Raw genomic sequence first — 26,602 nt, 5'->3', positions numbered from 1 at the left:
TCAGCTTATCACTACGTTTTAAACAACCTACATGTTCCCACTTGTCGCAAAGGTCACACGCCATGGCCTTCTCTTCCTCCGTAACCTCTCTCTTACAGGATACGCAGGCGTCCATAGCTCCTTCACGTTCCTGTCTGCTTCTTCAGGATCTCGGTAGGACCTCCAAAGTTGTAGAACCCCAGTAGTACCTCCTACTCGAAGCCCAGGTGGCCGCAGCCGAGCCTCCGGTTGACACACAAAGTATATTATTTAATATTAGCAATCTTAATAAAATAATATAACTGAGTTCATTATCTATGATCCTAAGAAAAAGCAAACTGTCACTGAATAGAGTCGAGCTACAACTCCTGTTGGCCCTCTGCTCGACTGGCTCTTCCAAACACCTCACGTGAGCCTATCGACTGTCCATCACGTGACCTCTTACACTTGATTCCATGGCAGATGAAGAGCCATCCCAATTCTTGTAACAAGAATGTAGTGGAGGATCATCAGTATGACTACATATTGAGCAGTATTTGTTCCGGACACCCATGAACAATATCTTCTGTGTCTCTAATCCAATGATGACTCCCACCCCACTTTTCGCATTGTAAGAATGTTTATGGGCACGTTTACTCCACCCCCCATCTAAGATGACTGTGATGGCTGGGTCACCCAGACAAGTGCGATTCTTGGAAATTGCTATCTGCCGCTCTTCCTGGCCTGCCTGTCTCATGGAATCTTCAAGAAGAGTTGACCACCACTCTCCGATGCGTTTCTCAGCAGCAATAAAGGATCGCTTTGTCATGGTTGGGACTCCAAGAGTTGCCATAGACTCCTGTAATGGGGCATGACCACCACCCGTTGACATCTGGCCCCATACTGCAGCTAAATTACTCTCCCAGTACTGACCACCGGTTGGTCCACTGACTCTAACAGATGTGGAGAAGGAGAACTCGGTATGGCAACCAGCACAACGGGTGGTAAGAATTGATGCTAGTCCTTGTCTGCGTTCTTCCCTTACAGATATTATGTGGTCCTGCGGAGACTTCTGTTCACAGGGTGAGCAAGTTGCTACATGGTGAGCTATAATCTGTAAATGTTCCTGTAGCTGTTGTAGTTTAATTATTCTACTATCATTAACTGTCTCTGCTGTGCTGTTGTTAACTGTTGTGTTATCTTCTTTTCTAGCAGATACTCTCCTCTTACGATATATGCCACAGGAAATGTGTCTGTCAAGTTTGTTCCTTTTGTTAGCCGTTGTTCACACTACAACTGTAATTTAGATTTTTCATTTTAAAAATGTATGTATGTATAATAATATTACCTTCAAACACACTACAAGATGTAGACAAACTTTCGCGTAACGAAAATTGCAACACCAACACGTGTAGAGGCAGCTGGCTGCGTTATTAGTATAGTATCTATGCTTAGATATACCATAGATACACCGCGAAACTCTTGTACGCATGCGTGTTATCAGTCCTAATTTACATTAAGGTGGCTTGTGTGCTCGCGAACCAAAATTCTAGACATTTGCCACTCTCTGCTTAGTAAAGTAGACACCAACGGGTTAACAGATAAATTTAGCAGTGCAACACGGAGAGTTTTGTTTTGAAAAGGATACATGGACCCGGTTGTGGGGCAAAATTTTCGACAATTGTCGATTGAAAACATCGTAGTGATCATAAATTTTGCCGTCAGTTTGTATTCCTTGACGCGACTACTTCCTTACTTTCTGGAGACCTAAATACTATGAAATACAATGATATTATGTAAAAAGTACGTTTAAAATAAGTGCACTAAGATACAATATTTGGCACGCCGATTGTCGCACTTTCAAGGTTAATAGTGCAGTGTCTTCTAGAGTATCCTCCGTCACCGTCGTTCTTGTAAAAGACAATTATATATGTGATATGTTGACACTATAATTTATATTCAGCATGCGTAAATGGACGATTTTTTTGGCTTCAACCGTAGTAGTAGTATCCGGTATCCCGTAACCTTAAAATAAATTTCATTTAAATACATTTCTGCCCCTAATAACACTCCCTTCCACCCTCACGTCTCTAGCTACCTAACCTACAAATCACCACAGGATCATATTACAAGTTAAAGGTTACAGTAGTACATTTGACAAACTGTCTGTTACACATCTAGTGGTTATGTACTCACTTGTGGTTGAGTGATAACTTGTAGTAGCTGCGGGAAAATAATAGGAGCAACATGAGGCATCTGCTGATCCGTGACTTCTTGACAAAACTCTATGGTAACAATGACACAATGGGTTACATACACACAGAGGGGTCAACCAATCATATTACCAATTATTCCTTCTTTTTTTTCCCACCTGTAGTTAGTTCAGTTTCTTACTTTACAAAGAAGTCATTAGTAACTAGCTGATCTTAACACTTGTATATCATACAGTACAGCAGTGCTATATATTATTAGGGATCATGGGTTTTCTGGCCCAAATAAAATCACCCAACACAAGATCATCCTGACACCTGGTAGTATTGGATAGGTATAACCAAGCCCAAAAGTGCCTTCAGTATGACCCTAAATGCTTCCAATAAATTGTAACAATTTTTTTCCAATTGGAATTTTCTACTGACTGACTAACTGCATGCCTGCCTGATGCCTTCAGGCAAGTGTAACCTGATAAATGGCTAAGGTTACAGGCTTGATTTTTCACTGTTTCAGCTGGACAGGTGCCTTTTGGCATACCACAGTACATACAATGCACACATCATGAACTTGCCTTTGTCCTCCTTTGTGTGCAATTTCTTCTTGCTGACAGCCCAAGGTGTCAATTTGCAGCAGCATGATGGCTTCCCATAACAAAAATGGTCCATATTTTCCGTGGAGACTGGATTGATTGCAGAGACGCTTCTTCTACTGTTCTTTGCTTGTAACTCTGTGTAATGGGCTGAACATAGCTGAAAGCAAAGTATAATGGCCACTTCACTTTCCAGTTAGTAACTGATAGCTGGGACACACGTTCATACAAACCATTAACTCTGGTATTCTTCCTTTTGATGCAGTATACACATGTTCACCAGTCATAATAATGTTCAAAAAAGCAAACAAATAGTTTTATTAGGGATCATAGGAAAAAGTTGGGAAACAAATTTTGCTTATACCTGCAGATATACTAGTGGACATTTAATCTCTAATTCAAGTCATGGGTATAGACTGAATTAGGGATTAAATATCCACTACAAGTGCAGGTGACCTCCCTTGTTTCCCTACTTTTTTTCTATGATTAACTTAAATTCCTACTTTTTCCTTATACTTGTCACAATAAGGGATATCAGTTACACTTTTGAAGTATTGGCTGTGTCTATGTATTGGTAATAGAATAAATATCAGATATTGGATGTTATAATGTGGTATTAGTACTAGTGATGCCATGATATATCGTATATAGCAATAATCATAACACAAACATTTCATAATAATCATGACATTTCATGATAGAATTAACAAGTTGATGTTAGGGCGTCGCTATTCAGTGGACTGGAACACTGGACTGGAACACTGGACTGGACTACTGGACTGACATATTTTTGGTTTTTGCACATTCTATGGTTGGATTTATGGAGTCTTGCTAGTAAGAACCCTTTAGGCAGCTGCAGTCCACTTCTAAACACTGAAGACAAACAGTGGAATATGCGAAAACTGTCTCTTAATAATTTCGCTACTGTTCATTATGTCACTATACAACACTTATTCCTTACCTGGTGTGTAGTAATGCTGCAGGCAGTGCAGGGAATTGAATGTGACAGCAATAGTTAACCAGCAATCAACTAGCCAGTAGACAACATCCTTCAAGATATATCCTTAGAGCAAGCTTGAGGAGCAAGCTAGTATCACTACTCTTGCTCTCACTAGTCTCGCTGTTTCAGTGTAGGGGCTTATCAAATAAAGATTATAAGCGCCCATGCTGAAAAATCTCTAATTGGTAAGCTCCTGTCATGACTAGAGAGGTCTGGCCATGCTGGCAAGACTAGCTTACTCCTCAAGGATATCTCAAAAGATTGTCTACTGGCTAGTTGATCGCTGGTTAACTATTGCTGTCATATTCAGTTCCCTGCACTGCCTGCAGCATTACTACACACCAGGTAAGGAATAAGTGTTGTATAGCTAGTGGCATGATGAACAGTAGCGAAATTATTAAGAGACAGTTTTCGCATATTCCACTGTTTGTCTTCAGAGTTTAGAAGTGGGCTGCAGGTACCCAAAGGGTTCTTACTAGCAAGACTCAATAAAACCAACCTCAGAATGTGTAAAAACCAAAAATATGTCAGTCCAGTAGTCCAGTCCAGTAGTCCAGTCCAGTAGTCCAGTCCAGTAGTCCAGTCCAATAGTCCAGTCCACTGAATAGTAACCCCCTTGATGTTATGCTACTTCTAAAAACCAGGCAGCCATGTAGTTAATACTCTCCCATTCTAAGCAATTAACCAACCATGTATATTTTATTCGCTATTATTAATTCAGCTAGATAATTGGATTTGTAAACACTGTAATTTAGCACATTTCATAATTCATGAATTATTTTGCAATTCTGTAATTACGTTGCTATGTGCTGCTAATGAAGCGTAGCTATAACAAACCACTTTAAACAGCTAATTATGCACAGAAGTATCTTCTCATTGTTTTTCTCACAAATTATTTAGAGAAAGCCTTGAGGCTGCTCTTCATTTTCATTCGCACAAATACGGGTACACTATCTCTGGTAGCCTAAGAGGCCTTCAACATTATTGCTTTGGAGTTGTTAAACATCTATAAAACCAAAAAGGAAGACTGTTCACAAAGAGTCACCATACCCATATTTCAGACCATCAAGAAGAAACCACCGCAGAGGAAAGTTTAGTTCAATACAAACTTAATTTAGCTTTCAATTCTTACATTTTGGCTGCTTTTGACCATTAACAGTTTTCTCAAAATAACATTATATAAGAATTTGACTAGCTTACTGATTAAAGAATTTGTGTGATTGGCTTCTTATGATAAGATTACTTTTAGAAAGATATTCAGGAAAAACTAATGAGCCATAATCTTGTCCCCAGCCATCCACATGTTCAATCACACAAAGGTCATCTGATGACTTTGGTCCACTTTGTCAGACCTAGTGGAATATCAACAGCTAAATAGACATTTAGAAAACTACTACACTAGTTTTTCAGGCATATACTTTTATTAATGCACACTTTCTGGGCCAAGAAGTTGGACTATTACCAGACGACTTTCGCGTGATCACGCACGCAAGCAGTTACTGTGCTGATAAGGTCAAGTCCTTTATTATGATAACACACAACTGATGAGGTGTTAAGTTGAATGTATTCCATTAAGTACTCTACCTAACATTACAACTCTTGTTTTGTATTACAAACCTGTTAGAACTCTCATTGCTCCATGCACAAGGCATGGGTTGCCACTAGCAACAGCCTGGACTAACTGGTTAAACAAGTTTGGCCATTCATCCGGCCAATCCCACCGTGCCATCGCCGATATGGCATATGCCTGAAACACACATACCCTCACATTACCATAGCAACAATAACATTTACAACCAATCACTCACCACCATTGCTCTGACACGACTTTGTTCATCACCTAACCCCTGAGGGAGTAGTTGACGTATTAGTGCCTTTGCCTGTGGAACAAACATATTTAAAACACTTGCAATTGCTTAGTGTACAAAAAGTAAAACAATTTAATAATATTCACAGATGACTTAATTCAGTGATTAAATCTCTTCAATTAACCCTGTAAGATCCAAAGGCTAATATATTGCCAAAGATGTTTTTATGGGTGCCTTATATAAATGGACCCATAACTCCCTTACCCTAGGGGCTACAAAGCTCAAGTCATTTAGTGGGCCACTAAAGTTTAGCACAAAGTGATAAGAAGCACATATGGAACTATTAGCACTTATTAACACAAAAACATATTAAAAACAATTAAAATTTGATAACTTTTGCTGTGGGCATTGTACCATGTTCTAATTGGAATAAAACTCTCACGTGATGAGGATTCTAAATAATGGCCCACTTTTTTCTTCATTTTAAACCATGTGAGTTATGTGTTCTTATAAGGTGTTTTAAATGTTTGGGTAGAACGGAAGAGGGGTTTCGTATGTTATGTAGCTTTCTGTGTCAATTAACAAGTACACAGAAAAATTTAGAATTTTCAACTAGAGTAAGGACCATAGCACATCGATAAAAAGTACTGAAACAAGTTGGAGTAGTCCATGATATTAAATCACAGTAAAACAATAAGAAGTGTTATATCCCTACTGTGCTCAAGATACCATAATGGAAATACACAGAAGGGATATAACACTTCTTATTGATTTAATATCATGCACTACTCTAGCTTGTTTCAGTACTTTTTATCGATGTGCTATGGTCCCTACTCTAGTTGAAAATTCTAATTTTTTCTGTGTACTTGTTTGTTAACTTTTTTTGCAAATAATTATTATGACTGGTGAACCCACGTATACCGTATCTGAAATGGCACCACGCGCCCCAATTATCGTCTGAAAAGTGAAGTATCCATTACGCTTCGTTGTCAGCTTTGTGCGACCCGTTACGCAGCATTTCGAATCAAGAACTGTTTGAAAAGCACCTTTGCAATCCACGCATACTGAAAGAAATGGTGCCGCGCACCCCGGTTATATCAATTATCGTCTGAAAAGTGAAGTATCCATTACGCTTCGTTGTCGGCTATGTTCATCCCGTTACACAGTAGTATGAATCAAGAACTATTTGAAAAGCACCTCTGCTATCAAAATAGCCACTATGACAAATACGGACGATTTCCGTTACGCGGAAGGGAAGCCATCACGTGCTATCACCAAATCAACGCTTTTCGCTGTCAGCAAAGATGAATGGGACACAAAGGAGGACACTGGTAAGTCCATGAAGAATGCATTGCACGTACTGCGGTATGCCAAAAGGCATCTGTCAGGCCGAAGCGACGTCGAACAGTGAAAAAATCAAGCCCGTAGCCTTAGCCGTTACTGAGTTACGCTTGTCTGAAGGCATCAGTCAGTCAGTCATTAGAAAATTCCATTAAATAAATTATTTTTAAAAACTTGTTGAAAGCGTTTCGGGTCGATCTGAAAGCTTGTTTGGGCTTAGTTTTACCTAACCAATACTGCCTCATCGTCATCAGGGGAAATTGAGGCTGTTTTTTGGGTGATATTATTTTGTGGGCCACGCCTACTCCTTTGTGGTCCCTACTATACAGTTACTATCGTACTGTATGATGAGTGGGTCTACACGTATCACACAAACACCGCTCAAGATATAAAATACCTTGCAGTTTTACTGTGGAAAAAGAAGCTGTCTGTACCCAAACATAAAGCAGTCTGTATGGCCACACAAGACTTTAATGGGCTTGTCACCCCCCCAAGTGCAAGCATGACAAATTTATACATTTAAAATTTATATTACTTACCGCAGGTGGAGTTTCTGGCGGCTGAAATTTATTACAGCCACTATACCAATGTTGCTCCACATATTGTTTGAGTAGTACACCGGCCAACTGTGGAATGGGTGACAAGAACACACATCACATAAAGTGAAAACACTTTATATCATCACTAAAACAAGGATATCACAAGGTGCATATATGGGCTTGTGCAATACATACAGATTGAGAACTTCAAATTTCAATGGTGTAATTACAAAGACACAAAAAGGAGAAATGCCATGTTTACGAGGAACGTGTCTGAGAAGTGGAACATGGAAGTTTTATACCCCTTGTATTTTCCACATCTGGCGAGCAGCTACCACCACTTATAAACTTGTAGAAACAACTTTTAGCACTTTTCGCCTTGTAAAAAAATCATTTAAACTAAAAAAAAAATTCCGGATACAAGGAATGGTATCTGCCAACCCCCAAATGTTATTGTTGATGGTTGTGGTCTCATATTATATGCACAGATAATGCAGTGCTCGAGGATTAGAGAATCAGCGATGTGGAGTTGTCACAACTCCACTACCCATGGTAAGGAGGTGGTGGACACTAACTGGATAATAGTTACTCATCATTCGTAACTGTCAGCACAGGAGAATTAATATACAGTACCAAGGGGTGGGACTGACAATTGTCATACGTTTTCACAAAGAACACCAGTCACAGTGTTAGGGCATTTAGTTGTCAAACTACACTTGACACCCACCCCAGAGGCTCCAACCTTGGATCTCTCTTGGAGTGAGACTTTTGACAAAGGTGAACAATGGAGATGCAGTCCTTCAGCCGCACACATGCAATTCAACAGTTATATTATAACCAGCACTTCAGGATGTCATGACATTATAATAGAATGGCCTCCTTGTGCTAGTTATATTTGAAAGTGTTTGCACATAGTTACACCATTGAGAAATTGTCTTTTACTAACTACTAGTGTAAAATATTAATAACTGCAAGGTGTGTGTGTGTGTGTGTGTGTGCTAGCTACTGTACATTACATTACGATTCCATGACAACCACGTGATCCGCTGGAGTACACACTTCAATAATAATGTTCTGTGTCTACGAGATGTCTTGCCAGCTCAACAGCTATCTAGCTTCTAATCATGTCCACACAGGTTGTAGCTATCTTGCAGAAACAAAACCCCAGGAATAAAAATAAACAGAATCACTGAACTTCACGATTTATATCCCACCTGGATTCCCAATGAACTTTCAAAGTTCCAATACACTACTTGCACACTCAGTCGTTGTCTAAAAGGAATCAGTCAACCCGAACTGCCATTAAGAACTAAGACTGCCAAAAGAAAGTTTGAATGAGAGATCACGTGACTGCTGAAGCATTACTTACATAGATAACCTGGCACGCGCTGCAACATTCTTAGCTTCAGAAAGCTTTGAGTGAAGCAGTCAGCATCGGAAAATTTGGGGAGTGAGGATTACTTGTAGGCGTGAGAATACAAATTGAAGGCCAAATCGTGAGAGTCACACCTAGGGTGTGAGAGCTGGAGCCTCTGCCACCCTAGGGATGGAGTAATAGGTTGTGCATCATGCGGCAAACTGTACATGGCGCGTGTTGAAGGTCGTGCAAATAACAAAATGTACAAATATGAACTTTTATTGGAGCACAACTAACACTACACGTATCATACCTGTCTAGCGTGAGTAGGGTAATTCGTTGATATTGTAATGTTCGCTAGAATCACTCCAAATCCTTGACGACACACGAATGAGGTTCGTTTTTAACGCGCACCACACAACTAGAGCTTACCATCTGTGGCTTCAAGCGCCTTCAACTCCTGCTCGGCTTTGCTTCGTTCATCACCGACCCCTGTACTGGTGAATATTGAGTCAAAACAGCCTAGAATGGCCTGTCTGAGGTGGTCGCCCGCCAAGTCCATTATGTCATGCGCGCCAATTACTTCAAAGTTTTCCACATTGTGATATACGCATGCGTATTGGTACAAACAATATTTTATTACAAAAATCAATGAATTAAAAATCTGAGTCAAATAATAAATCAGGATTCTCTCTCTGCAAGTTGATAATCTCATGAAAATGTTCTCTTCAAATTCACTTTCAGAAATTCAGGCTTGTCTTTTTCAATGATCTCTTGTCTCTCACTCTGTAAGACAATGATAAAGGAGGTACAGTTTTTTTTGCATTTTCGTATATGCAAGACTGACTGGTTTTATAAGCAATTTATCTGGACCACAATGGTGGTGGATGCCCGTATCGTGCCTCAAACTGTTGTATACACAACAAATTTCTTTAACAAATGCGGTAGCATAGGTTATTTCATTTTGAGAATAACAAAACACAGCAGATACAGATGTGCAGCCACATCTATGCATTTCATACAAAATTGCAAGAAATGGTGAAAACCTCACAACACACATTTGACTTCTGAAATCAGGACACCTCACTAATAAGGACATCTTGAGACACTTGTCCATGGTCCCTTTGCATGGTATTAGTGTACACACATTTAGACCCCTGAAATCAGGACACTCACTAATAAGGACACCTTGATAATCAGGACACTTGTCCATGGTCCCATTTGTACAGTAGGATGCACACAATTGAGATGTTTCATGAACACTGTTCCAAGTGTATGTCATAAACCATTCATTGAAATATGGTCTTGTCATGAACATTCATGAACCGGTTAATTGACTAAAGTTGCATACACTGTATAGCCGCACAGCTGTTTAGAGTTCTGTTGCTTCTTTTCATACCATTACTTTGGCAGGACTAGAAACAACAGTCACTGTAGTTCATAAACACAAAGCGAGCAAGTAAGCCTTTATGTATGTTCATGAAATATTTAGTCCATGCTTACTCTTAACTGTGAACAAAAATAAATTCTCTAATGGTGACTGCTTTAGAGGTGAATACACACAATGATATCAGGACACCTCTCTATTAAGGACATCTCTCTAATAAGGACACTTGAACAAGGTGTAGTTCCACCATGTACACACAGCTCACCTCTTCAATGGCATCAGATCTTCTCTTGAGGTGCAGGGCCAACTCATTGTTAGGAGTGGATGATGAACGTGATGAGTTTTGTTGCTCCCTGATTGGACCAATCTGTCCTTCCGAATCCGGACGTCTCCTTCGTAGCACTCTCTCCAACTCTGATGGACCAGTGGATTGGAACCCTCTGTGTGTGAAGTGGAATGGGTACATACAAACACAGATAAAATACAGGATTCATGATCTCAGCCAGGTGGCTCATTTGAAGTAATTATGTTGGTTGCTGTTCTACTCCAGCTGTTAGCACTGTGGACATTTAATTCCTACTTCAGTTATGTGGCTACAATATTGAATGTCAACCAATATAGTTGCAGTAGGTGACCTCCCTTGTTTCAATTGCTTTTTATTTCTATGATCCCAAGTCAAATGTAAAACCATTTGTGGAACAATGCATAGACAGACAAAGTTCAATGTGGTTACACTCAAAATTTGTAACAGATTAGGGCCAGGAATAACATCTGGTCATTACCTGACAAAAAAATTCCTGAAGACAGGCAGAATACAGTAAGTTGGAGTGCAGAGTAGGGGGACAAGAAAACTGTCGTTTACTATTGATTATTTTGCAGTTCACACTGCTATGGTGTATGTCTTCTCCTACAGTCCATCTGGAACAAGATACTGTATAAGCTCGCTAATGTGCACAAGAAATGCTATAGACAGGATAGAAATACTACCAAATTTGGTCAGTTAGGTAAACAACTGCTATAGATTCACAAATAGTAATATTGGGACAACCATCATTTTGATAAAATTTCACTGCACACTGCACAACAGGCTCGTGCTATTATTATACACAAAACACAGGACAAACACAAATACACACATTTCTGCTTGTCTGGAGACCATCATCTCTTGAGATCACCATCTCTGACCAAACCTTCTATGGAAAGTACATTCATTCAGCCAGGGGACGCTGAATATCCCATTTACTAAATGTTAGGAGAGAGAACTCACCTAGCCAAGGGACGCCGAATAACCTACATGGGGTGTATATACAAGCTTTTGAAATTTAGACCAGCATAATGTCTTTAAAGCCCTCTAACACAAGGGGATCCCCTCAACCTACCTGGTCTTCACCACATGGATGTTGCCATTAACCACATCACCTACAAATGATGTGTTACCATGTCTGCCATACACGCACGCACACGCACACACACTACACGTACACACACACACACACGCACACACACACACCTAGCATTGTTAAATTTCAATTCCTTGTGGAGCTGTACATGAGCAATGGAAGCTCGGTGAGGATTGGGCAGTTTCTTTGGTTCTATCTGATGACAGTCCTAATACAATACATAACGCATCTTTCATTTCCACAAAGTATAGTTACTACACATGCAAAGACTGCCATAATTTCTATCAAAAGTACATCAATGCATTGTATTGATCTGTTGATGCACACATATCTTAAAATACCACAATGACAACTAGTAGACCATAGATTATGTGCTTCAATACTTTTACAAAGTTTTAGTACACGGAAGGTATGTATGTACTGTGCAGCTAATAGTTTTACAATCATTACAATGGAACTTGAATACTTGAAACACCAAAGATTAAGTATTCCCTCTGTGATCAATGCATACTTAAATACCATGACTGCTATCACATCACAATTAACAGTACTGCTATTCCACAGGGGAGTACTACAAGAAGGCTACTTGGGTCTACGATTCTATTTTGTATTCAATAGGTTTAATGTCAATAATCTGACTCTTTGTCTTCTATTGTATGTGATGAGCCCCACCTACCTCTGGAGTCTGTGATAGTCTGGTTAGGGGGAGTGAATGACGCTGCTGTACTTGCTGACCACTACCATGTGGTGTGTCAGTGTCGTTACTCCAGGAGGAGAACTGCTCTACGCTCTGACGTGTACTACTGCTTGAAACTCGTTGTTGGCTTTGCTGTAAATCACTGAATGCTGTAAGATTAGGATGAACATAGCGTACAGACATCAAACAGACACAGACAATTGCACAGCATCACACACACACACACAACACACACAAAGCAAAAAAAAGTAAAACTTTCAGGTGCAGTTACTTCTACCCAGTGAACCAGCACTGGGACACTTGTGCACTACTCAGGTGCTCTGAGACAGTGCAGAGAAATCCTCCTGGTACAGGACTAGTAACCCACAGGAGACACAAACACATACCAGGTGCTTCACTGACAATATGCCTCAATTCATCTAGAGTCACCCTCTACAACAAGGGGACACACAGTAAGACTTAAACATTATGACATAACAGCACCTTATTATCACCAGCATCAGATATTGACAACTGGTACAGTTCCTCTGAAAACTCTGGATCAACATATCGCTGTAATAGGATTATATAGTAGATTTGCATTTCATGACTATAGTTGAATTTCCCATACATAGCTGGCTAGTACCTATAATTGCAACTCTTTGTAGGGAATGGAGTGAAGCTTTCCAACAGGGATGCTTGATCTAGTATAGCAGCGTAGCCCCCAAAATTGGCAATATTGTGCACTTTTTCATAAAGCCATGAAACTTTCCACATAAATAGTACTCCTCAATACATGTATTTTTAGATATAGTGCCATCGCTGAGTTGATCTTTGGTGACCTTTACGGCCATTTTTGTACAGAAAATTGATCATTTTTGTCTTTAATTCCCTGAGGTAGTAATTAACTTGTTGAAACATGGTACCAAACAAAAGATCTTGCTGATAGTATCAACTTGGTTTTTATTTGAAGTCAATAGGTGATTTCATTACAAAGTTATAATCATTTTTACTAGCTACAAATTTTGATAAATTAATTTACCTGCCCTCGAGGTGTGAATCACCTGTAGGCAGATAAATTTATCAAATTTTACACCCAATAAAAATATTCATAACTTAAGAATGAATTCACCTATTGACTTCAAATAAAAACCAAGTTGTTACTATCAGCAAGATCTTTTGTTTGGCACCATGTTTTAACAAGTTAATTATTGCCTCAGGGAGTTAAAGACAAAAATGATCTATTTTCTGTACAAAAATGGCCGTAAAGGTCACCATAGGTCGAATCAGCAATGGTACTATATCTAAAAATACATGTATTGAGGAGTACTATTTATGTGGAAAGTTTCATGGCTTTATGAAAAAGTGCACAATTTTTGGTTGTGCCGCTATACTAATCCTATGGTATGTTCATGTTGAGCTGAATCCTCAAAAACATTTAATAACTCATGGATGATGCAATTACACACGATCTTGAAATTTGACTCATTTGTAGCACTGCTTGACCCGCTAAAAATATTTCAAAATCAATGTTTGACATAATATTTACGACCAATCAAAATTTTCACAATACATTTCCTATGGGGAAGCCATATAAGTATAGTGTCCATTAAAGCCCTTTCCCGAACTTGTAATGGAGCCAAACCGTATGTGTCTGTTGTTGACACCTTTGCTGTTACCAATAAACATCTGGTTGGCTGAAATGTTAACTCTGTTGAGAAAAAATCCACTTTTAATTTTAAGCTGTTTTTTCAGGATTCAGCTCAACGTGAACATACTATAGTCTGGCAGCATCCATCTCTTTGAATTATAGAGTAAGGGTTTGGTGACCATAGTATATGATAATTGTACTACTACCACTATTGTGGTAGAGCCAATCAAATCACAGTTTAAAAAAGTATTTGTGATGTAAACCGTGTAGTTTATGTCATGAATAAAACAATAACATAGTTGGAAAGCACTAAGCAGTTGATACTCTCAGAACGGGATTCTGAGATACACCCACTGTAAAGATCCAGCTCAACACGTACATACTATACCTGTTCTACCTTAGCGCAAAACTTCATGCTTCTCAACATACAGTAGTAAACATGATCATGAAATTTGACTCATTTCTAGCACTGTTTCAAATGGCTGACACAATTATATGGACCTTATCCACAATGACGTTACAGCCATAAAATGGCAGCGATAGTTGTGGGACTTTCGTAAAATTTGTATGGACAGCTTTGGGAAGAAAATTTTTAACGATCATATCTCAGCCAAATAAGAAGATATTGAGCTCTAACCCTCAGGTAATTATAAGACATTACAATCTAACAATAGATTATTATTCATTCAGTTGCCTTATAACCATACCTGCAGGTTAGAGTTCGATATCTTCTATCTTGGCTGAGATATCATCGTTCAGACTTTTTCCTCCCATATAATTTTATAAAAGTCCCACAACTATTGCAGCCATTTTTACATGTCTGACGTCATTGTGGATAAGGTCCATATTTACGGTCAGACTAATGTTCCACCAAATATTTCCTATGCAGAAGCCATAAAATGTAATAATGTTGTTACAACCTTTGTAATCACAGGTGACAGCAGTCACCACTGACCATCTGGTTAGCTAAAATGTGAGAAATTTTCATTTTAACTGTTTTTCAGAATCCAGCTCCAGCTACACATCAGGACACATTTGCATTCCATACTAAAGGGTCCAACACGTATGGAATCTAGGATAAAATCCTTTAAATTTCACGGGCTGCATAAATCTTCTTAGAATTTCCTGAAAATCTGTAAGATACTAAGAGCAGCCAACTGTAGCAGTCGTAACGAATATTCATTATGTTAAACAGATATTGAAGAAGAAAAGCTATATATAATGACATTCAGAATTCTTCAATTTAGAGATCTTGCATTGTCAATCTGTAAGTAGATAGTGTTATATTTCAAACCATTTGGAATACTTAAGTCCTGTTCAAAATCCCAAATCCCTGCTTAAATTTTGCTAGGACTTAATCTAAGGTCTTCTGTGTCAGACCCAAGGTCAGACCCCTCATTCCACACAGGATACATTTGCATTCCAGTACCATATACTATGGTCACCAGACTCTTACTCTATGTAAAGGGGAGGACTAGCACGACCCCAGGTTTAATTTGAAGAAGTTGAACATATTCTCCAAGTATCAGATCTTGTAAAACTTTTTGTGTCCAATTAGTAGGGTCTATACCCTTATAAGCTGGAAAGGCCGTTCCACAACAGCATACAGCTCACCTCCAGGTAACTACGCGGCACGTATCCATATTCTCCAGTCCTGAGTGAGTGTGCCGCCCACCAATTAAGGTCTGTCTTTGATGTCACCTCGAAGATATCCCCCTGTTGGAAGCTCAGTACATCGGCCCGTTCCTTCTCGTAGTCGTGTAATGCGATATACTGCTCCATGTAGCCTCAAAGGGTGCTAAACCAACAACATTAAATCGTAATGGATAAAGATTATATCTTAAGTGAGCCATTAGAGAAGTTTAGTGAAATTAAACACTAGGTGCTTTATAATTCACGGCTAAGGTCAACTCTTAATGCTCACCGTGTCTTGATCTCTTCTCGAAGGTACACCAAGACGTGTACTACACTACGCGTGGTGCAGCGTCAAACTACACTAAATCGTCTGCACAGCAATAAGGGACGCGTTCGCCCAAATGATTACTTCTGCTGCCGTAGTAACACACGCGCATGAAATAATTTAAATGATTCCAGCTAAAATACTAAAATACACATAAAATTAATGAAGATGTACATGAAATGCTTCTTCTTGTAAGTAAAATTGCAACAGCATAACTTAACATGGTGTGTCAGTGTGTATCTTCAGGATAGCCCAGCTTCCATTGTGTTCACTGGCTTGTACTCCTTCCTACGCTTACGCTTGTTCATGTATGTCGACACTGACTCCCTGATCTACAGTGATAAGTGACATATAACAACAACATCCTATCTGCATAATACAACCTTAATAACTGTGGGATGATTGCTACACTAAAGAATTATACTGGGCCAACACCTCAAGTACTTGATGGACAAATACGAACATCATAAGGGAATCAAAACACTTTACCCTCAGAGTGTTTTGTGTTTGGGTGTGTATTTACATTACCCACCAACAACTGTGCTACAATCCCACCTAGCATGGTATTCGGTGTAATTAAGGAGGAGTTAACATTGATAACCACTACATTACCCCTGTTTAGGCAACACTGTTATGTGTACAGTGACAATTCAGTGATGATAAGTAGCATAATAAAACAGAGTTTGTTTGTTATCATCGCTTCTCAGAGGGATTTAGCCATGACAAAATAACTATTTCACAGAAACTGGGGAAGCAAATGCTCAACTGTCCATGTCTCATACAACAGTTGAAGGTCTGTACAGCTCTGTGGTGTTGAATAAAGACCTGTGCTGTAATTTTCTTTTCATTTAAGCCAGTATTGATCTGAATGGCTCATAACTTGACCTAATTCATCCCTACACCTTCCTTTTCAATTTCTTAAAACAGCCTCTTGTCCTCCTTTCGGGTCCCCGCCTCCCTCCCTTTTGGAGCTCGCCTGATACAGTCAACCTTGGTTTAAAAATGGCGGGAAACTTAGCTGTTGGCTACTTGTACATGGAAAGTAAGGAAATGTGTAAAACATGTGAAAATTTGGTACACATAGCTTCAACCATTGGTGAGATAAAAAATTAAAACTGACATTTCTTGATATTTCTAAATCCAACTGGGTCACATGTTGTTGCATTGGTTTATTTCTTAAAACATACAAACATACCAACTGACCCGAGGCTAAAACAAACAACAGTAAGTTGACAAATCTGGAAAGCTCTACAACTAACAAGGCACCAACAAAACTAACGTACACCCCAGGTACCCTTCTTAATCATCACAAGTCAGATATCATTCTGATTACCCAATCATTTCAATACGTAAAAGAAATACTGAGAACTAAGATACACATCTACTATTTTTATACTAATCAGTGTATCACCACACAATTCATTTTAGTTTGTACTTGAAACAAGCAGACAAAATTGCTAAGCAGTGTCTGAACAAAACTATGGATGTGAATTTCTACCATCAGGGAGTCTGGCTAAAGTGGAACATGCTCGGGAGAACACCAATTTCGGTCAGCTGCCCTACCAATTATTTGAGAGCTTCCTATTATCAAATGATATGCTACACAAATGCTGCCTGAGATAACATACAATATACACCCCCAGTGTGTGCTGTGTGCATTATTCCCAACAACACAAAGTAGAACTACACAATTTTCACTTTTTTGTAAGTGTAAGTTTGCAACAACTCTCAGACATAGAGAAACACATAGTGTTTTGAAAACTTTGATCCTGACACAGTACACCTCTATGCCACACAAAAACAGCCAAGCTGTGAAAAAATGGTGCGGCCTTAAAAAGCTGGGTGAAAAAAGTTGACCTCTATACTATATACTTGACATGTCATAAGACTACACTTTGATAACCTAACATCATTACTAATCTAACACAATATTTCAATCACCATGAATACAAAGTTGGTTGGTAGATTTTATTAAGCCAGGAGCAACCCACAGCCAGGAGCTGGTTGTTAGCAATGCACATGCCTGAATTCTGGGAAATTTGTGTGTGTTCAGAGATATCCAAGCAAACTTCAAGCCACAGAAAGCAGATTACCCCTCGCTCCCTTTACAAACTTTTCTCCATTGTCGATAAGACCTAATCCATACCAGGTGGCCAAGGTTCTAGGAATAGATACAGTACTAAAAGCTATCATGTACACGTAAGCCTAAAGGCAGATGAACACCACATGGCAGCTATTAGCACATGTATATGACATCTTATAGGGCAGTGTGGTGAAGTCATCAATTGGCTATCAGTGATGACCACAAGAATGTGACACAGCCAACACACCTGCTGCTGTGTCATTGTGAGGTCATATAATATCTGTCACCTGCTAATCTAGTGGAGCCTGTCAATATAGTCAATTAAGAACACCTACAATGGACACTTGAGGACGGACACCTGGAGTTTAGACAGTAAATTTAGTATTCTTATTGTAAAGAGCTGCAAAGACAATATAAGTGCTTTTTTTCAGGTGTTGTTGTTCACTGAATAAGCCTTTTCCAAAATGATGTCACGCCAATTTCTATTTGGGATACTCTTATATTTTCGAGTACTATTTCCTATGACGCAAATGTTTTGATTCATTATTACCAGATTAATAAAACCTATATCAAGGTACAAAGATCAGGTATGGTAACTGTGTCATTAATAGAGTAAAACTTCCACTCTACTTAGAAAACTAGCCGAAAATTTTGTAAGTAGCAAAAGCGAATTCCGTTCATAGCATTATACTCATACCTGCAAGTTTTACCATGATATTTTGTTTCTGGATTACACAAACAATCGATCTTCATTTACCACCCATAGGATCCAATACTCAAAAATATTAGAGTACCCCAAATAGAGATCACTATTTTTAATTGTGACGTCATTATGGAAAAGGCTTATTCCTAGTCACTACACTCTAATAACTGCAATTGACCATGAAGTTTACAATACGGCCAGAACAAAGGTAAAATTTTACTCTCTGAAGCTTCTTGAAAGAACTACACAGAGATGTAAGATACATGGTAGAATACTTTTACATAATGTAATTTTCATCAGCAAAATCGTGTGCATCATGACCCCCTATACCTACACTTTTTTTCTTCTTCCTAATATTATAGGTAATATTGTCAAAGCGGGGATACTTAAAACCTGAACAGACCAAAGGTCCATTTGCCAAAAATTTACATCCTGTATAGCGCTTATACACTCCTGAACTTGTAACATTACAGGTTATTCCCGAAGAAGTTTAATTTTCGAACTATTCGAAGAGAAGTGGTTCTACGAAAATTTAACTATTCAAAAAATGCTGATTATGCACAATCAACTAGCTTAAACTTTTATGTAGCTAAGCTGGCCTGGAATTTGCTCACTACTATATGTGTGAAGTTGGAACTTGTGCTACAGAACTGTGTAACTGTTGAGCCAACATGTCACGGCTTTACATTGCTTAAAGCCTAGTAAGTGATGTCCCTCCACATGTGCCAGGACATGCACAATGATTCATGCTCTCATTATTTCAGTCTCATCTGCAAAACAAAATTCCCATAGCATATAGTAGTCCAACATTACATCCCCTTATCATTTGTATTGGTGTCCTTATCATTTGTATTGGTGTCCTTATCATTTGTATTGGTGTCCTTATCATTTGTATTGGTGTCCTTATCATTTGTATTGGTGCCCTTATCATTTGTATTGGTGGTACACGTGGTTGTTATCTCAATAAATGTGCACTACCAAATTTATTTTTGTTGGCACTACGTATGATGTCTTGCACCCCCGTTCACACTAGCCCAGTAGCATGGTTCGGAACGGTACAGCTCGATAAAAAGTGCAATGTGAACACCGTCCGCACCGGGCCCAACCGGACCGAGCCAGCCCACCCAATCGAACCAAGCCAGCACGGTACGGTACGATAATTACGTCACCAGGTGCACAAAATAATAAAATCATCCAATGAAGAAGGACCCAGAAACACTGTTCGACACGAAGTTCAGCACGAAAGAAAGTCTAGTGACAGTTATGAACTAATTGTTGTGCCAGTTACTGTTTCACTCACTTCCGATTCGTGACGCGATTTCTGCAGCTTTATATGGCCGCCTATCTATTGCTGTCTTGTTGAAATGAAAGAATCCCAGCACAAGACTTGAAGGGCAAGAGCTGTATCCAATTTTAGTAAGCAAACTAATAAATATTTAATTGTGCGCTTATGGAAACCGGATGTCTTAGCGAGCGAGACTGCGTAGTGTGAACAGAGGCAACAATGGGCCGTACCGAACCGAACTGAACCGTGCTAATGTGAACGGACTGTAAGCATTCGAAAATAAAACCTACAAAATTGATTTTACCAGCTTTTCTTCAAAAATTTCCCATTCAAAATTATACAGTAACAATGTAAGGTAGCAACTATGTCAAGAATGCAATCACGATGGTTGAACAATACAACTATCACTGTAGAACAAACAAACTACTTTACTACATAATCACTATGAGTTATACTTGCATATAACATACGAGTAGCTGCCCGAATTTATTAGAGTGTGCCATACAAAACTGGCATTAACATCACATAACAACATTATAATTTTGGGAATGGATAACTTGGATAACTAAATTAAATTATTCTAGGGTAGACTTCTAGAGTGGGGTTAACAAATTCGGGCAGCTACTCATGTGTGGTAGTTGTTATATGCAAGTACTGCTGCAGGAACAACTTGTAGTTTTGTAGTGATTATGTAGTAAATTTAAAATAGTAAACTTAAAGAATGTTCTACAGTGATAGTTTGTGTTGTTCAACCATCAAAATTGCACTCTCGGCAAAGTTGCTATCTTGGGTGAGTAGTGAATAAATGCTATAAAAGATATAAATATTATAAAAACGGAAGCTTGACAAATCAACTTTTGATCTGGGCTGCACTATGAAGCAGGTACCAATGCTACAACGGTATGTACAAATTCACGTCATTTGCTGTCAGCATTTTAAATGATTTTACATATATAGGACAGGTGCTACCAGCACCATTTGTACCTGTGTGGCAAACACTCTAGGTAGACACAATATGCTACATGAACCTTATTGGTATTACATTCTTTTCTGAATGTGTACCTTGAAGCATATCCATATGCTTAAAGTACTACAGGTGTAAGTGATGCTTTATACTTGGGTTTCCAATGCTGTGTAGGAATTTTTGTCACTAGATATAGCTACATGTACAGTGTACGTACATCACTCATTGTAAACAATCTGCACCGTAGGGCAGGTACCAGTGCTAGTAAATATTATAAAAACAGAAGCTTGATGAATCGACTTTTGATCTGTAAGGCATAGATAAAATGATTAACACTGCTCTTGCACAAATTCTATCAAACACTAGGAACCTAGAATAAAACTGACTTAGAAAAGCATCACAACTTTCACACTCAAATTCTCTTAACACTACACACACACAGGCAAACATACCTTCTTCCTGTTAAGTGAAGCAAGATATATACCAACTCCCAGGAACAAGATGAAGAGGAGCACAGCAGCAAAGTGCCAGTAGCTATAGCCATCATCATCATCATCATAATCATAGTCGACATCAGGTTTACCACCATCTTTACTGGCATCATCTTTATCAGCATCTTGACTCTCTTTATCAGCGTCTTGATCACCTTGACTAGTACCTTGATCTTGACTCTCTTTATCATCATCTTGATCACCTTGACTAATACCTTGATCTTGTCTCTCTTTATCAGCATCTTGGCCATCTTGACTAGTACCTTGATCTTGACTCTCTTTATCATCATCTTGATCACCTTGACTAATACCTTGATCTTGTCTCTCTTTATCAGCATCTTGGCCATCTTGACTAGTACCTCCATCAGTATTTGTTTCATCATCTAATCTTCTTGGAGGTGTGATGTCCGATTCTCCACCTTGACCATCAGTGTCACTGTGCACACTAGGACCAGTAGTTACATGAAATTGATTATTAAGTTTATCAGTAGTAGTAGTTTGCTTATAAGTTTCACTAGAGGTTGATTGTGAAGAATCTTGGTCTCCATCTGAACCAGTATCATTTGAAGGTAACGATGGTGTAACAAAACTTGGGGTTGGATCCTCTAGTCTTCCCATTTCTTCATTGCTCCTATTCTCCTGATCAGAATCATCCTTGTTCTCATCGTCAACTTTGCCACCATTAGTGTCATTGTTTTCACCTTCATGACCATCATCATTACTGCCGTTATTCTCAACTTCCACATCTTTGTGACCATCCTCACCTTCAGATTCCTGGGGAGTATCTGGCTTTTTGTCAAACAACGCCGTCAATTGCAAGTTAGGAGTAGGTGTACTAGTGGTAGCAACTGATTCAGTGGTGGGTGGTTGAGATGTAGGAGTGGGTGGTGTGTTCACGTGATGTTTCATAACAATGTTCACATACTCACCAAAAGCCCAACACAATTCGTTACTACCACTAGTGTCATTGCACATGTAGCCACAGTATTTGAGGATAAAGTTCGCTACTTCAATAATATTGCTGTGTCCATCAAACACATCAGAATCATTCGCTAGTATTAACACGTCAAACATTCTACCATCTTTACAGAAATTCTCACTAGGGATGTTGGCTAAGGAGTCAAAACTACACGAATCTTCACTCGCCATATTGAACACTTCAATAAACCCAATACACATCACATTAGCTGCTGTCTTGTTCACCATGGATTTGAAAGAGTCATTGTTCGTGAACATTTTCAACAAATTCTCGTCCACATCGCATCGCTGGTCTCCCACGAATTTTGAGAACGACGCACCGCCAAACACCTTAGGATCACACAGAGGACTTGTAGAATTGTCTTCTCCTATCGCACACCAGCAACTACCCAACAAGAAAACGAGCGAAAGCACACCTTTCCTCGCCATTTCCAATTTAAAATTCACGTGCGGTTAACATTACGTCGTTTTATCACAATCATTAAACAATATACGGTATAGTAACACGGAAACTACGTGCACGTTTAAACTATTTCCTAATAACCTGTACTGTTGTTTACTAGTAACGTTACACGGGAACTGGAATTGAGCAGGAAACCATAGCAACCCTGCAACTTCAGCTGATGAGAAATACCGCAGCCTTAGTTTGACCAGCGAGTCTGCAGACTTCTTTCCTCCAAGTAGGTATTCCCTGAATGCTTCTTCAAGGTTGCCATCACTATTACACTGTAACACAGATCCAGTTCCTTCTACATAGTGACCATATGCTTTGGTGAAGCAGCAACACTGGGTGGAGTCCTCTTGTACAATATCTAGTATACTAGCATAACGTAACAACACCTCTGGAGGTACAAGTAACTTGTCTTCTTCACTGCAAGACATTGGCTGAATAAAGTTACACAGTGGTGCCACACATGGCTCAGTTATACCATCAATACCATCTGGTAAGATGGTCATTGGTTTATCAGTGGTGGTGAAATGAAACTTTAGAGGTGTTAGTTTTGCTAATAGGTAATAACGCATTCGAGAATTTGGTATCCCAAATTGTGTAGGGGTCAATAAGAACTCCTGATAAGTGTACCTACATTTCATCAGTACTGTAATGAGGTGGTCTCTTGTTGCAGACACTTCAAATCCTTGTACATTCTCTATCAGAACATGTCCAGGCTTGTGAACTAGCTTTAGAAGGACGTCCAGAAGATGTAGAAAGCTGTTCGTGCGATTGTCCTTATCATCAGCCTTATTTCCCTGTCTTGTAAAAGGCTGGCACGGTGGAGACATCAAGAAAACGTCCCCTCGTAATTGTTCAATATACTCCACTGTTAATCCACAAATGTTTCGTTGACATAATGGAGTGCGCGGAAAATTTGAGCGGTAGACGTGATTAGCCGATGTGTTGATGTCAAACGCTGCTACTACACTCGCCTCAACTCCACTAGACATTAACGCGTAGTGCAGACCCCCTATCCCGCTGTAGAACTCTAGCACTCGTAGTGGGGAGTGCTCCATTTAGAATCAAAATCCCACAATGTATTGTTACAGGGAGTTTAAACTTGTGCTGTAATACAGGTACTTGTAAATATAAGTATAATTTTTTAGAAAAACAACTTTTCTGTTACAGTGATGTTTTGTTATAAAACCGAAATGAATTCTTTGAAGACAATGCACATAGTTACACAGTCTCATAGTCTTCATTCACTACAGTAACTGGTCTCCCATTGGCCACAACATATGCTAACGCTGCAGCAAATACTATTAGGGATAATATAGCAAGACGAACAGAGTCTTCTCCCAACACTGACTCATTGTATAGTGGACCAACAGATGCCTCATCATGAACTATGCCTGTCTCTTCAGAATCACCATCATAATATAAAGTATCCTGGGGCTTGTCATCATATGGTCCTGATTGTGTACTGGAAGAAATTGGCGGGTACAGGTCAGTAGCAAGCTCCTCAGTTGGATGGTCAAGTTTTTGACTGCTGGAGGGTACAGCCTGGTCTTCTCCATCTAATGGTGGAGTAGGATTATTTGAAAATGACGATGGTGTGCCATCACTCAAGGTTCGATCATCAAGTACTGTTGCTGAGGCCACGTCTGACATGTCTCCTTTGCTGACGATTTCTTGATTATTAACACCCTTATTCTCACCACTATCATGAACTTCAACACCAATTGTATCAGTTTCACCCCAGTTACTATTATCTATTATTATGTCAGCAACACCATCGTCATTCTTAATGTCCAGATTGTTTCCATCTTCAGACACTTTGGGAGACTCATGTTGCACATTGTCACTACTGAACATCGCCATAAAGTCAGGGGTAGGTGGAGGTGGGGTGGTGGTCACATGAAGTTTCTTAACTATCTTCACATACTCACCAAAAGCCCAACACAATTCATTACTACCAGTAGTGTCATTACACATGTAGTCACAGTATTTGAAGATAAAGTTCGCCACTTCAGTAACTTTGCTGTGTCCATCAAACACACCAGAATTATTCGCTAGTATTAACACATCAAGTATTTTATTATCCTTACAGAAATCCTCACTAGGGATGTGGGCTAAGGAGTCCCAACTACACGAATCTTCACTCGCCATATTGAACACTGCAATAAACCCGATACACATCACATTAGCAGCTGTCTTATTCACCATGGATTCGAAAGAGTCATCGTCCATGAACAGTTTCAAAATTTTCTCGTCAACATCGCATCTCTTTTCTGTCACGAATTGTGAGAACGACATACCGCCAAACACCGTAGGATCACAGAGAGTGCTCCTTTCTCCCAGCGCGCACCAGAAATTGGATAACAACACAAGGGAGATATATACACCGACCCCCCACATCTCTTACACCTAAGCTTTCAAAGTCACTGTACACCTCGCTGTACACAAAATTCCAAGCAAATTCTTGCATGTCTACACCGATTGTGGGTTTCGTAATTTAATTGAACAGACTTCACGTATGCACTAGTCACGGCGAGTTACGCGCCGTCGTGCTCCTAAAAAATTAGGGCAGGCTCCACCAAAGAACCATCCGCAACATCTGCCCAGGGGCGGATCCAGACTATTGGTTCCATTTTTGGAATTGCAACTTTAGCCTGGCTGTAAGTTGAAGACCAAAAAAAAAAGGTCATCACCTGCTGACAACAGCTGCCCCTCACCTTTACCAACTATATTTCCTTAATATTTACATAACTTGCTACACATTGACTCGTATAAATTTTCCTTTTTCCCCTCTGCAATTAAACTTTGGAACCCCCTCCCCCCCTATATAGTTAATTCCCCTTCCCTGGATAATTTTTGTAACAACTTAAGTAATTATATCTGTGCATTATAATCATTTGTGATTTCTGCACAGTAAAAACAAATAATAATAACTGCTCCCAAAAGACTACTGTGACTGCTCTATTAGAGTATCTCGAGTAAGAGAGGCTCTTTCAAAAAGGGGGTTCCATGGAACCCTTGGAACCCCCCCTGGATCCGCCCCTGCTGCCACTCTTATTCATAGGCGGCGGAAAGGGGGGGGGCTAGGGGGCTAAAGCCCCCCCTCGGTCTGCTGAGGGGGGGCTTAGCCCCCCCTCAGAATGATATCACACCGAAATTATCTTTCTTGGAGTGGGGCTGAAAACCGTGATAAAGATCGAGATACTCTAATAGAGCAGTCACTCTAATAAAGTAGTCAGTGTGTAGCGAGCTATGAAAGGATTTTTGTGTAGTTTATCAGCTAGAAATGGTAGCTGGTGAGGTGGAAAGCTCTTGTCAGTTGGTTGCGACCTTTTTTTTTTTTTTTTTTTTTTTGGTCTCACCTTACCAAACTATAGAAATAAGTCTGGGTCAGCCCAGCCCCCCCTCATATCAACTACTTCCTCCGCCGCTGCTCTTATTGATCATACCATTACTACTCCTAATGTTAAGGTCAATTCTGTTCATCAATCTGTTGGTATAAGTGACCATTTAGTGCAGTTCTTGGATGTGGACGTGTCGATTGTTGGGCCTACTGTTTATGCGGTCCGCCCATTCAGAACGTGTGATTGAGATGCTATTAGAACATGCCTTGCTTCTACTTAGAGACCCGCCGATTATGCTCATAATTTTACCTATTATGCTATGCTGCACTGCTCAAGAATTCACCTATTATGCTTAAATTAATGCTCAATATTTACCTATTATGCTCGATTATGCTCAATGTTCATGCCTTAGTTCATATGCTTTGC

General features: G+C 39.5%; 4 protein-coding genes across 4 annotated transcripts in view; all 4 read right to left on the bottom strand.

Moving 5' to 3' along the window:
* Positions 1-5,672, bottom strand: part of LOC136252606 (importin-9-like) — a 48,642-nt gene extending 42,970 nt beyond the window's left edge. The window contains exons 1-3 of the mRNA XM_066045102.1: positions 5,567-5,672; positions 5,376-5,505; positions 2,155-2,243 (exon numbers count right to left, since the gene is read on the bottom strand). Coding sequence (XP_065901174.1) covers positions 2,155-2,243; positions 5,376-5,505; positions 5,567-5,653 — 306 coding nt within the window. The 5' untranslated portion in view covers positions 5,654-5,672. The remainder of the gene's footprint in view (positions 1-2,154; positions 2,244-5,375; positions 5,506-5,566) is intronic.
* A 3,710-nt stretch (positions 5,673-9,382) lies between these two features.
* LOC136252607 (uncharacterized) lies at positions 9,383-15,894 on the bottom strand. Its single transcript, XM_066045103.1, has 8 exons — positions 15,842-15,894; positions 15,532-15,715; positions 12,771-12,839; positions 12,674-12,719; positions 12,267-12,436; positions 11,701-11,798; positions 10,456-10,630; positions 9,383-9,589 (listed from the first exon to the last, which is right to left on the bottom strand). Exons 2-8 carry the CDS (start codon positions 15,697-15,699, stop codon positions 9,515-9,517), a joined length of 801 nt encoding a protein of 266 aa, XP_065901175.1. The 5' UTR covers positions 15,700-15,715; positions 15,842-15,894; the 3' UTR covers positions 9,383-9,514.
* A 102-nt stretch (positions 15,895-15,996) lies between these two features.
* Positions 15,997-22,810, bottom strand: LOC136252604 (clumping factor B-like). Its single transcript, XM_066045100.1, has 3 exons — positions 21,667-22,810; positions 21,365-21,558; positions 15,997-16,209 (listed from the first exon to the last, which is right to left on the bottom strand). The coding sequence occupies exons 1-3, from the start codon at positions 22,808-22,810 to the stop codon at positions 16,120-16,122; spliced, it is 1,428 nt and encodes a 475-aa protein (XP_065901172.1). The 3' UTR covers positions 15,997-16,119.
* A 30-nt stretch (positions 22,811-22,840) lies between these two features.
* Positions 22,841-23,893, bottom strand: LOC136252605 (tRNA (cytosine(38)-C(5))-methyltransferase-like). The gene has a single exon (XM_066045101.1). The coding sequence runs from the start codon at positions 23,888-23,890 to the stop codon at positions 22,841-22,843; it is 1,050 nt and encodes a 349-aa protein (XP_065901173.1). The 5' UTR covers positions 23,891-23,893.
* Positions 23,894-26,602: the final 2,709 nt, after the last annotated feature.

This window comes from Dysidea avara, chromosome 4 (genome assembly GCF_963678975.1).
Source record: "Dysidea avara chromosome 4, odDysAvar1.4, whole genome shotgun sequence".
Taxonomy (NCBI): Eukaryota; Metazoa; Porifera; class Demospongiae; order Dictyoceratida; family Dysideidae; genus Dysidea; species Dysidea avara.
This window is presented reverse-complemented; position numbering and strand designations above follow the sequence as displayed.

Excerpts from the sequence above, each read along its gene's own strand:
- LOC136252604 (XM_066045100.1), bottom strand. The coding sequence starts at position 22,810 with ATGGCGAGGAAAGGTGTGCTTTCGCTCGTTTTCTTGTTGGGTAGTTGC. Across the intron at positions 21,559-21,666 it reads TAAAGAGAGTCAAGATCAAG|GTGATCAAGACGCTGATAAA; the intron begins GTACTAGTCAAG and ends GTACTAGTCAAG. Across the intron at positions 16,210-21,364 it reads CTTCACTTAACAGGAAGAAG|ATCAGGGAGTCAGTGTCGAC; the intron begins GTATGTTTGCCT and ends TTATCACTGTAG.
- LOC136252607 (XM_066045103.1), bottom strand. The coding sequence starts at position 15,699 with ATGGAGCAGTATATCGCATTACACGACTACGAGAAGGAACGGGCCGAT. Across the intron at positions 12,437-12,673 it reads TATTGTCAGTGAAGCACCTG|CATTCAGTGATTTACAGCAA; the intron begins GTATGTGTTTGT and ends CTAATCTTACAG. Across the intron at positions 9,590-10,455 it reads GATCTGATGCCATTGAAGAG|AGTGAGAGACAAGAGATCAT; the intron begins GTGAGCTGTGTG and ends ATTGTCTTACAG.
- LOC136252605 (XM_066045101.1), bottom strand. The coding sequence starts at position 23,890 with ATGGAGCACTCCCCACTACGAGTGCTAGAGTTCTACAGCGGGATAGGG.